The following is a 12,668-nucleotide window of genomic DNA, read 5'->3' on the forward strand; positions in this document are numbered from 1 at the left end:
GGTACAAACTTCATCAGGAACATTGCACAGGCTTTTTGGCTGTTATGGTGCTTACCGGGAGTGAATCATAGTCAACAGACTCAGTGTTGTACTGAGAGCAGCTGCTCCAGCTGGCGACGTGAGACAAGACATATTTTACAGTTTTCCATGATATAACAGATGTACTAAATTGTTAAATTAGTTTTGTTATAGAACTGTGGCTTTTTAGCAACATTTTAACTTATACAAATGAGTTCTGCAGAGAAACAAAGCACAAAAATAAGAAATGTAAAAACATCTGCCTTTTAAAACCTCTGCTACATTTCTAGAATAGGTTTTCTCTGACCGGGAGCCTGTGGGCGCAGTGTCAGATGGTGGAGACTGTGTTTCAATGTATTGTGAAGGTACAGAGTTTTGGTCTGATGAAACAACTGAAGGCAGTTTCTATTTTCAGATGGACGAATCTGCTCAGATCCGGATCAATACCTATAAATGTTGCACATCCTCTCCTCCTCCCTAACAGTTGTGTGTCATGTCAGCATCTGCTTGGGGAAACTGAGAGGTGTGCAGCCTGAAATGCAGCTTTGCCATCTCCCAAAAAGTTTAAAAACACAGTTGTTGCTCATGAGAAAGCGTTTTTCAAAACAATGGTCTTCTGAGCTCTGTTGTTGATTCTGTGTGAAACTGTGTACAACTGTTTTTCTGCAAAGTAAGTGGGAGCTGATATGTTCCTGCCACTCTGGCAGCCACAGAAACGCTGTAGGGCTTCTTACACTTTGAGCCTTGGATCTAAAATTACCTAAGCTCAAGAAAAATATTAGCCCAATGACCATAATCCTCCCTGACAGAGGAAATAACAGTTAGTATAACCTGGTGTAATCACTTCACTTTTCTTTAAACTACTCATTCGAACATCATGAAAAACAATCTGCCATTTTCAAAGTGTTGCTTGGTTGCAGACAAAGTCAACTGGAAGAAGAAAAAAGCAGTAATAAGATGCACGTTTGCTCTATTGAGAAACAAAGTCAAGTTGGGACTTTGACAGTCAGATGTGGTTGGAAAACCCTGTTCAATCACTATCAGAATCCATTGTAACCGACTTGAACCCAGGCCGAGCAAAGCTGCTGTTCTCTGATGTGTTGCTGCCGCCTGTTTAGTTTACTCAGCCTCTGTGTTGCAACAGCTGTGGTCGGAGGCATCATATGTTCAAGCCGTCTGTCCATCCTATTCTTGTGAACGCGATCTCTCTGGAATGCCCTGAGGAAATTTCTTCAAATTTGGCACAAAGGTCCACTTGGACTCGAGGCTGAATTGACTAGATTTTGGCATCTGCGGTCACAGTGACCTCACATCCGTCCCATTCCTGTGGGCTTCGGCGGTTAGCGGAGGCCTACCAACCATGAAGCTGTAATACAGTACTACTTTCCTCTTATATACATAACCTAGAATTTACTGAATCTGTGTTTTGTCTGTTTTCATAAATACGTCATAGATGTATACATATTTTTGGGCTTGAAACTATTGATTAGATTATCAGCACCAGTGTGTGCACTTCTGCCGATCTAGACAAAAAACAATTGTGCCCTTCAACTCTATTTTCAGCGTATAGGCCTACTGTACCAGTAACAAGGCAGAGAGGCAAACATGTGTTCAGAGTGTCAACAATGTTAAAGCGTGCATGTTGCAATATGCAGGCACACTGCACATCCACATGTCAATAACATCCTAAACAGGTCTACATAATAATTCCATTAACCTGGTACAATATTCTGAACAGTGACAGCACAGTTATTTATGCTCCTCAGCTTATATAATGCCAGAGCAACATGCACCGGTCATGGCTTGTGAGAGCTGGGGGTGGACGGGAGGGGAGGGGCGGCCGCAGGTGCAGCGTGACTGGAACATTCCTCAGTAATTCATAGCCTGTAGTCTTTGAGGACTTGGCCCACAGTGTGCCGCCCCTGCCAAAGTGAAGCTTTCCTGTATGGACTTACCAGCACTGCTGATTATTTTCCAAATTAACAGATTAATCCTTTGACATTTAAAAAGTCTAAAAATAGTGAGAAATTCCCATCCTAATTTCCTCAGTGCCAGTTGAACATGCTCAACTTGCTTCTTTTGTCTGACCTCAAAGAAAAAATAATCAGTGTGATAAATGGCTGGAAATCAGCCAATATTCACATCCGAGGAGCTAGAACAAGTGCTTTTTGGTTTGTTTTGTTTAGAAAACTCTCACTGGGAGAGTCAGAAGCTTCATGAGAAGTCTGTGTGCACAAAGTATACAACTGAATGTCTCATTTAGGTTCATTTCTCTCCTCAACTGAGCCAATATGAAATGTCTGACTTAACAATTATTCATGAAGTTATTCACGAACCTACTCCCACTTTGAATGAGGTGAAACCTGGCTCTTAAGAACAAGTCTGATGTCACCCGGTCACAAAATCGACATTATAGAGACGCTGTAGTTTTAAAGAATGAAAAACTGAACTGCCAAGTGAAGGCTTTATATGTACAGGCAAGAAACTGGTGACAGAAGATAAGGCAGTCATTCAAGGCTTTAGTAATATGACTTACAGCAGTTCTTTCTCTGACACAAAGCCCGTCAGAGTGGCACAGGCAGCTGAGTGACATTTCTGCAGCCTCCTTTTACAGCTGCAGATGTTCAAAAGCCTGTTTCCTTTGCTGTAAGCCTCCACTACTGTCTTTGAGCAGTGTTGGACTGAATCATCCCTGATTTCAAGACAAAGGTGCCACTCAAGACTGTGTTGTTCAGCCTGTGTGTAAAAACAATAAATTCATCATCTATAGTGCTTATTCAGCCTATCCCAGACACAGTATACCTGGACAGATGTCTACCACAGGAATGACACACAGAGACAAACAACCACTCATACCTACAGGCATGTGTTTGGACTGTGGGGGGAAGCTGGAGTACCTGTAGGAAAACCCATGCAGCACAGGGAGAATATGCAAACTCCACACAGAAAGGATGTATGTATGCATGGGGTTCGAGCCTGGAACCTTCTTGCAGTGAGACAACAGTGCTAAGCGCTGCAATGCCGTGCTGCCCACAACAAATGCAAATGTTTGAAATTAGATAAGAGGTCGGTCAGAGGTCGGCTAGGAATCGGATCTAGGAGCACAGCACATATACGAGTGGCCCAGATCTGATCTGAGAACATCTGATTTGGTTTGTGGGACTATCAGGTCTGAGTCACTTCAGCTGGGATGTGAACATACTGTAGCTTCAGTTTGGTTCCCAACCCCTAAGAAAACACATCTGGGTGTTTAGCTGCTGTAGGTAATGTACACTAGGTTTTCAGAGCTTTGCCTGCTGCTGCTGGAAACACTGGGACTGAACCGCACATTAAATGTGCTACAAGGAGGCAATGAAGTTCCTTAGAGCTGTAGAGTGCTGCTACACACTTGGTGTAATATGACGCCAGCACCTTCAGCGTCTCCACGTCGCACTCTCCCCTCTGGTTTCCACAACTCCAGCAGCTCCTGGCGTCGCTCTGCTGTGCTCAGTTGGTCAGCACCTGCTTCTCTTTCTGCTCTGCTGCTGCCTGGATACTGATCCTCTCCATCATTCTGCTCTGTGACCAGGACTCCAGCAACCTTTTGTTTTACCCTTTACTGTCTGTCTCTGCTCATTAAACATCTCTGGCAGCAGCTGATGCTCTTTGACTCCCTCCGGCTTTCTTTTTACTCAACAATAATCACTTGTGCCCCGCTGCACTGTACAGACTTTACTCTGTTCCTTCTCCATTGTTGTCTTTTAATTCTTCACTTTGCTGTGCTTCAGTGTATTGCTTTTCTTCTGTACAATTAGGAATACATTCTTTGTCTCTGCATATTTATGTTAAATAACGTGAACAGTAAATTCTCATGCAGACCAGGACAGCAGCTACATAAGCTGGAGACAGACCTGATGCTAAACATTTACATTTTAAACTCGGCATAAGATGAAATGCAGTTGCAAATCTGCTGAACATGTTGATGCTCTGTACTTGGAGTTTATAGGGTCCCCAGTGTTTATAAAAACGCTGACAATCATCAGTCAAGCTGTTGCACTGTTTTGCATTCCAAATGTTTTTTTTTTTCAAGGTTACTAGTTGGGGCTTACACCCCTTATTTTGTTATTTTTACAGGCAAAGTAAGTGGCAGATAGGAAAGAGGAAGACCCACGACATATGTCAGTGGTTGGACTTAATCCACAAACATCACGTGCTGCAGGGTGCCACATGGTGCCACATGGTGCATTGTGCCATAATCATCTGGCTACGGAACACTCCAGACAGCTTTACAATTCAAGTGGCTTGTGGAAGAGTTTTTCCAGGTTGAAGTTTGAATTCTTTAAAAAGGAAGCTGTGTTTACTGCGCTGATGTTTCTGAGACAAAAACATCCCAAACACTCCGGGGTTAATTTCCATAAAATGGTAGCATGTATTGCCCTTGGGCTGAGGAATAACAGGCAAGGTTTAGTTTGAAAAGCATGGGCTCAGGAATGTTGAGTTTATTCTGACAGTAAAAAGAAAAACTCCCTCTCTCATTTTGCAGGCGAGGTGCCCTTGAACATTGCACCGAACTGCACAAATGGAGCAGCTCTGAGACCTGCAGCCTGGTTGTGACTATATGAAAGAGGCAGGGTGTTGATGAAAACAAGCAATTAAACCTGATGAATCTGAACCATCACACTTATTTTGCTGAATAGATGGAAAGCGTGCTGTAGCCCTGATAAGGACCACCTGGAACGATAACCTCTCTTGTTGTAGGTGGCACCAACTGAATGAGCCAAAGCTAACTGCACACAGTGTGACAATGTCAGTGCGGCTGTTGGAAATCGCCTCAATGAAAGAATATCTCACTGAAATCATTTCTTTTATCCTCATTTAGCTTAATAAGATCTTATAACTTGCTACTGAGACTTTAATCCTGGTTTCTGTTAACTTAATAACCACCTTTATTTGGCCAAGTACTGTATGTTACACACAAGGAATTTCTTTCTGGTATGTGACAGACGCAGCCATCTGTGGCGCCAACTCAACCGATGGCTCTAACCATCAGGGACAACTTGGGGATCCAGTGTCTTGCCCAAGGACACTTTGACATGTGGACTGCAGTCTCCGGTTGGGAGACGACTGCTCTACCACTGAACCACAGTGTCGTGGTTAGAGCCATCGGCTGAGTTGGCACCGCAGATGGCTGCCTTGGTCATGTACCGGAAACAAATTCAGTTTGATCAACAGCCTTGTCTGCCTAGTTGAACTGCACTAGTTATAAGATTTCTATGGGCTCTTGAGACTAAATACTTTTACTAGATATTTTTCACTTGAGGTGGCATCGTGATGCAGTGGTTAGTGCTGTCGGCTCACAGCCAGAAGGCTCCAGGTTTGAGCCCTGGCCGACCCGGGGCCTTTCTATGTGGAGTCTGCATGTTCTCCTCGTGCCTGTGTGGGTTCTCTCCGGGTACTCTGGCTTCCTCCCACAGTCCAAAGACATGCAGCTTAGGTTCACTGGCAACTCTAAATTGTCCATAGGAGTAAGTGTGGGTGGTTGTTTGTCTACATGTCAGCCCTGTGACAGATTGGCAACCTGTCCACGGTGAACCCTCCCTCTCGCCCAGTGTCAGCTGGGATTGGCTCCAGCCCCCTGTGACCTTATTATATAGGAATAAGCAGTGTAGATAATTGATGGCTGGACTTTTCCTTTTCTGTTGACAGAAAATTTTGTTTATTTGAAGTAATATTTTCCCAATTTTATTACTTTTGCTTTATAGAGCAGCATGATAGCAGTTTTTTAGCTGCAACAGTGGTTTGATTGGCTCTGCTGTCATGACATTTTGTACAGAGGGTGAATCATACTGACTTCTGTGAGCCTCTACCTTTTCATCTCTTGCCAGGTTCAGGCTGAAAACAATCATGTAATAATTCAGTAATCCTCTGACCTTTCATCCAGCTCCATCATCAGGTTTGTCCAATACTCTGTTTCATGAACTCACTTGTATTTTGTAGCTGTATGACCTGAGTGAATGTCGCTCTGTCTTACACTCTCCCCTCTGATTGTTTCAGTCTCCTAGTTTACCCCGGCCATGTCGCTGCTCGCTCAGTCACCACTCGGCCCCCACAGTCACCGCCCGCGCCCCAGCAACAGCTGTCACCATGACGCCCTGTGGGAGAACGCTGCCCAGCAGGCAAGGAGGTGGTATCTGGGAACCGAAGAGTCTAAATAAATCTGACACACTGCATAATGTAATCTTCCTCCTCTCCTTTCTGTTTGCATCTTGATTTCTTCATGCGGATTTCTTCAGTCTTTCTCTGTTTTGTTTTTCCCTGAACTACAGAAAGTGAGTTCAAATCACGAGTCTGCTGAATGAAATCTGCCCTAGGCTCATGAAACGGGATGTGACAGGTTTGGTATTTGTAAGTAATTTTACACTCAGCTCGACAGACAACCTGCAGAGAGTCTGCTGTGGAGACTAATGGATGGCCGAGCTGAGAGTTTGAATGCTGACTACTAATTACAGCTTCAGAGAGATCAACACAGGCAAACTCTACACCTTGCAGCTCGGAACAAAGAAACCTCACTTTGAGCTGAGCAGCGCTGAAATCACACGCAGCTATGTTTGAACGTTTGTAGTAAACACAAGTAGTGTTTACTCGGCATAGTGTTTCAAATCTTAATTTCCTCCTTTAAAATCCAGAAGCACATCAAACCCATTGTCCTGTGTGACTAGCACTGCCAAAAGATGAAACAATTAATCTTTTCTATTCAGACCTCTGCAGATTAAATACAGGGAAATAGCCAGAAAGCTCTCACCTTTGTAAAACTAACGTAAAACATCAGTGTTGTTGTCAGTGGTAATCTCTATTATGATTCAACACACAAATGTGTTGGTTTTTGTTTAGTTACTAAATCAAATACACAGAAACCCTTCACAAACTCATAAACTATCAGCTTTATGTTGCCAACAACTTTTTGAAGGGTAATGAAGCACAGACGACTCCCACTCAGTCTCCGCACATCCTGTTAGCTTGTCCTGTGCTCAGAAAGGTGCACAATGCCAAATACTGCCAGACTGTAGGAGCTGAACATTTGGTGAGCCCACACTCAGTGTTCAGGTTCAATTTGTTCAACCAGAAAAAAAACATGGCAAATGCAGAGCACCCGACCTTATCGACCAGTGCTAATTACTAAAACTCTGGAAATAAAGAGCCTACCGGTAAAATAATCAGCATAAAATGATGTATCCTGATAAAACTGCTATTTTAAACAACAGCAGGTTAAAATAAATTTTTTTTGGCAATCTATAACCGTGTCTACCTTGACCTCGACTAATCAGCAAATAACAAAACTGTAAAAACAGTACCAGTTACTGTACCTGGCATGCTGACCCAGGTTGCTTGTGGCAGGGGATGAGGAACCTGCAGAGGAAGTGGGGGCGACAGAGGCTGAGGAGGGCAGAACTGAGGCGGCTCCCTGGGCAGCTGCAAAGGTAGTGGAGGGAGAGGAGGAGGCGGGAATCCTGCGGGGTGACAGCAGAAACAGCAGAGCATGACGATGAGCGCCCAGACCAACCAGAAGCCGGCGAAACAGGCCAGGAAGGTGTAGGTGCCCTGCGACATCACCATGGCGGGCACCGGTGGGCAGCGAATTGCCCCCGAGGGCAGAAGAGGCTGATTCAGATGGCCAGAACAGGATGTATGTGCTGTGCTGGGAAACCTGGTGAGTGTTGGATTGGTCTCTCCAGGGTAAACGAGTCAAATGGCGGCAGATTGATCACATGCAGTGACAGAAATGTTGCCTATTAAATACTGACATTGGTCCTGTGGGTTGTAATTCAAGGTGGGAACTACAGAATAACTGCAGATGACAAATGGCGTTACTTCCTGTTTGTCGCTTCTTTGGCAAACACAGGTCAAGGATGTCACACTTCTAAGGCCTGACAGCCGAAACTGGCTTTTAAAAAAAGGGTTCTGTCCAAATTGCGTGTCTGGAAATAAGAAACTTGGTATGCCACAGCACCACACCCAAGTTCACCAAACACTTCAAACAAAATCTTTGTCCAATTTCTTTTATGTAAAAGGTACATTTATCTCACAAGAAGCAGTTTTTATATTTCAAAATTATCAGGAAACAAATAAAAAAAATCATCTCTATCTGTCCAGATGTTTTAGAAATCAGCTCTCCTGCGGCTCCTCACTGAGATGGAAATGTGTTTGAATCCCAGGATGAACACACATTCACAGGCACACTGTTACTCCAAAGGACTACAGATGAACTCTGCACCTTCCCTGTTGTTTCAGCAGCAGACATCCATTTAAATTCTCCAGAAGGTTCCACCAATAATCCATGAAAGGCTGGTAAAGCTGCACTTGCTGAAAGGTTTTAAGTCTACTCGGACAGAAAATAAAATGACAGTGGCATCATCAGCTGGTTTTTGAGGCAGAGCTTTGGTCCAAGAGACAAGAGGAAATAATACAAAAGGAAGAGTTGAAGCCGGAAGAAACAAAGACCTGGGTCAGATAAACTGAGGTGATGTCCAGTCAGAAGCACCAGAAACCTCACAGGTGATGTGTGACTCCTCGGTTCACCTGTGTGAAGTAAAGCAGCCGGTCCCGTTAGCATAGCTAGGTGCTGGAGCCATGGGTCCATCCATACTGCCAGGACACCAATATCTTCCCTCTCAGATCCAGGCGGGACTCCTTGGCCTCACACTGCTCTACAAAGGCACATAGGGAGGTGAGATCATGGTCAGTAATGATCAGAGAGCAAAGGTTGCAACACAAATTTAAAGATCAGCTCATCTTTACATCAGCCAAGCTCAGTTGTGGTTCTTGTGGTTGTCAGCAGCAACAATTTTTGTTTATATCGTTATTACACTTCAGAGATTATCAGAGTACTACTTCCTTCCCTCCTCTCTGAAAGGCCCCTGAGGGAACCCACATCACATTGACATACTCATAACCGTCGTTACTCATCCCACTGGCTGCTGTCACACCTGAACTGAAAACATGACATTTTCAGCAACTCTGAAATAAGACATCTGTCCTCTGAGAGAAGTGATGCCTACTTCCCCCAAAGCTGAAACATACTGAGTTTTCACCTATTCCTCAAATATGTGATGAGCTAAGAAGAATGTTTTAATGCCTGGACAGGACCCTTTGCTGTAGGCTATTACAGTTACATTTACAGGACAAGTGGAGCCTCTGCATTTATGTCATGTCTTTATTATTTTATTCTTTCACCTCTATAGCACCCAAGGTAAACACTCCCCTGTGCTCTGTGTAATTTCCAGGTATTCAGCTGCTGACACTTCAGTCTCTCAGCAGTGATATGGGACAGATTTTGTTTACTCTGCGTCCTGCCTGTCTGATCCAGTCATTGAAAAGGAGCGCACAGAAACATACGGCTCACCATCCGCCCACATTACAGTACTCACACCATTTCTTTTGTCCTATTTCAAATGGGCCACATTCAGAAGTCAGACTGATAAGCTTCGGTTCTAAAGGACTGACTTCAAAGCAAGATTGGAATTAAAAATAGAGCAACAACAAAGTCTCACTGGCCAACATATAAAACCAGTGAAAGTGGAGGATGTTGCACAATTAACCATCTCAAGTCCATGTGCTGCTTTTATCCTCACTCTAACAGGAAACATTTAGGCGCATGTTTGTCTGTAGAGCACACAGACAAAAGGAAGAGACACAGGACAATGGCTAAGTGAGTGTTCCCACCCATGTCAGTGAGGAGTGGTTAAAGGTGGCAGGTGGGGTTGTCTTGTAAACAAAGTTATCTTTACACAGATCCACACTTTATAACACTGTGTCCTCGTGACCTCACTAACATGCCCAGTGTGTTTCCTTCCAAATAAAACATTAGCAAATATTAAACCTATTTTAAATCCAGAGTTGTTTACCCCATTTTTACCGGGTAGCAGTCGTCTCCATCACTCCTTGTCGGCACATTAGCACCACCAACTGTCAATCAGCCAAATATCGTGAACCCAGGAGGTGAATTCAACCACGTGCACGTGTGTGTGTATGTAGACTCAGCCCAAGCCAAACTGGGACTTGTTTGTATAAAACACTTCTTCAAAGTGCCGGGGGCAACGAAAACATGTTGTGAGTACAAGACTGATGTATCATCACCTCTGAAGTAGGTAAGTTGAACTTGTTGTCTAGCAGCTGCTTGTTTCCTGCAGTGACAGAGCAACAGTATCATTCCTACTGCGTCTGCGTCCACCTGTCCTTTCTTTCACATATCAATACAAGACTGACAGATGCTTTCTCACCTATAAACACCCAGGAGTAACCTGCTGTATTCATGGAGCTGCCAGGGTAAAGTCCAGTTCAACTGACTTGAACATTTGCGTTCTCAGCTAAAGCTCCTCTGGGTAATGTCTAGATATGTTCAGGGTTTCCGTGAAAATCTGAAAAGGACATCAAGGATGAGGTCGGTCACTTTCTATATTTCCAGTAATTTCAACAATCCTCATGCAGAGACTAAAGCCAACATTGAACTGCCTCTACTCACAGTTAATGTCTATCAGTTAGATCAGCTTATTCATCTGTGCCACAGGCCTCCGTTGTTGTTTAAAACCAATTAAAAACACATCAGGGAAATGCACCACTGCAGTGGGTGGTTTCTTCATTGTACAACATCTGACCTGTATATTTGTTAAAAATGTTGCCCCAAATGTTCCAAACGACCAGAACCTTTAACAGTATCTCACATGCGTGAGCTCTCTGCTTTGTTTACAGTCTGCTAGCTGTTCATGCTATTTAAGAGATGTTCCTATGGGTTGTATGAGAGGGAAGGGATACACAAGGCATATGGGTGGTATAGGTTGGAGGACTTCATCAGTCCTATACTGTTAAGCTCTGACAACAGCAGACTTATCTGCATGCCTGTATGTTCACTACCTCTACTGAGCAATGAGTCTCTGCTCTTATCAGGCTTGGTAATGCTAATGTGCTAATGTTGCTGGCAGGGTAGGGTGGGGAGGGAGAGAGTGGGCATTGACAAAACAGACTGTGTGGGAGAGGATTCAGCAGAATTGAAGGTTCAAATCCAAACCAGTCCAGCTGATAGAAACTACATTTCACCAGAAAATGCACTTTGTGCACATAATACGAATTTTGTTGGAAAACTGACCTGTAGTTTATACAGTCAACAAAATTCTAAGTGACTGTGTACACTAATACACAATGAATTAAATGCACAGATGCTTTAGTGTATAGTTACATTTTAAATAAGTAAAAACAAGCTTCAAAATCTGAGTTATTTCATTCCAGTTAATTACTTGTTCAAATATCTATTTTATTATATTTGAGGATGAGAACCCCTGAATGTGTACTTCAAGTTAGACAGCCGTGCCCTGATGGGAAACACATTTAATGAACTGGGCAGCAACTGGTTTGAGAAGTATACAGCAGCCATCTTGCAATGGAATAACTGGGTTTGTCTTCTGTGACATGAAGTTCATTGATTCACTGTAACCACTTAGCTATAAACTCACTATTGGGAAACCTGGGGGTCCTTTGGGCCCCAGAATGTCCCCTGTGTTTCTGCAGGGGATGAAACTGTACACAGCAAAATAATGAATCCTGTGAAGTGACTCATGTCTGTGTCAGATCATTCAAAACATACTGATGGATTCCGTCATTACGCAACCTCTCCGACGCACTGCTGGTTTCAAAAATGCGTCTTTAATTTTTTCATGCCTGCGAGAAACCAGAGGATGATATAGTTATCCTGATACTGACAATAATTAAATAATCAATTAGCCTGATTAATTGACGTTGTAAGCGCACGACATGGAAAGGATGAGATGAAGTAACAAAACAGCATTGATGTCAAAGTGAAGTCTGAGGCAATTTCTTCAGGTCCCTGTTTAAAAACGTCTTCTTGGTAAAAATAAAAAAAATAAAATAAAAACTCACCTGTAATTCTTCCGCCGTTTCCTACCAGATGACGCACTCAACTCACTCCGCCACATTCAACTTTATGCCCAGAATTCTTTTTAAAAATCACAAAGCATGAAGAGGAGAACAATACACTTTCCCAGATCCGCCGTCTGTCTGTGTCTGTGTGTTGATGGCGGCTCCGGGCACATTATCCCCCATTAAAGGATGCGAGCTCCGCCGCTGTGTGTGCTCCCTGCGCGGTGCCGCTGCGAGCTGCGCGTCGTGGTTCCACCGTCAGGGGTAATAATAACAGAAGTCTGTCGGTTCACCTTGACAGCCTGGCTCCTCCCTCCATAAAGCTCTCTCTCTCTCTCTCCTTCATTCAGTTCATCCCTCCCTCTGTCATCGCTAGAGCAGCAGGAGCGCGCTTCGTGACACGCAGCCTGTCTGTATGTCTGGATGATCATGAGAATACAAATCAAGCTGCCAGCAGGGGTTTTTCCAAGGACACACTACTTGGCAAAGGAAGACCGACCATGTGGATGGAGGGGGGGGTATTGGTGTAAACCGTTAGGCTCATATTTACATGTAAAAAAACATTTAGGTTACACACAGTTGTGTTGTTATGGCTTTTCTTTCTTCCATTCATCTTCATCTTCAGCTAGTCCACTGCTGATCTTGGAGTTTAATTATGAATGGATTAGGCCTGGGGGCCCTGGGGGCTTAGAGGGTCCCTGGGCCCCTGGGCCCAAGCTTTTGTTTGAAGTGACTGTTAACAT

The 12,668-nt window shown here is 43.9% G+C and overlaps 1 protein-coding gene across 1 annotated transcript in view; it reads right to left on the bottom strand.

The window, feature by feature from the left end:
- The window catches only part of prr7 (proline rich 7 (synaptic)), a 14,641-nt gene extending 2,398 nt beyond the window's left edge, over positions 1-12,243 (bottom strand). The window contains exons 1-2 of the mRNA XM_020615196.1: positions 11,926-12,243; positions 7,362-8,702 (exon numbers count right to left, since the gene is read on the bottom strand). Coding sequence (XP_020470852.1) covers positions 7,362-7,611 — 250 coding nt within the window. The 5' untranslated portion in view covers positions 7,612-8,702; positions 11,926-12,243. The remainder of the gene's footprint in view (positions 1-7,361; positions 8,703-11,925) is intronic.
- Between the last annotated feature and the right edge of the window lie 425 nt (positions 12,244-12,668).

Source organism: Monopterus albus, unplaced genomic scaffold (genome assembly GCF_001952655.1).
Source record: "Monopterus albus unplaced genomic scaffold, M_albus_1.0 scaffold159.1, whole genome shotgun sequence".
In the NCBI taxonomy this organism is placed as follows: domain Eukaryota; kingdom Metazoa; phylum Chordata; class Actinopteri; order Synbranchiformes; family Synbranchidae; genus Monopterus; species Monopterus albus.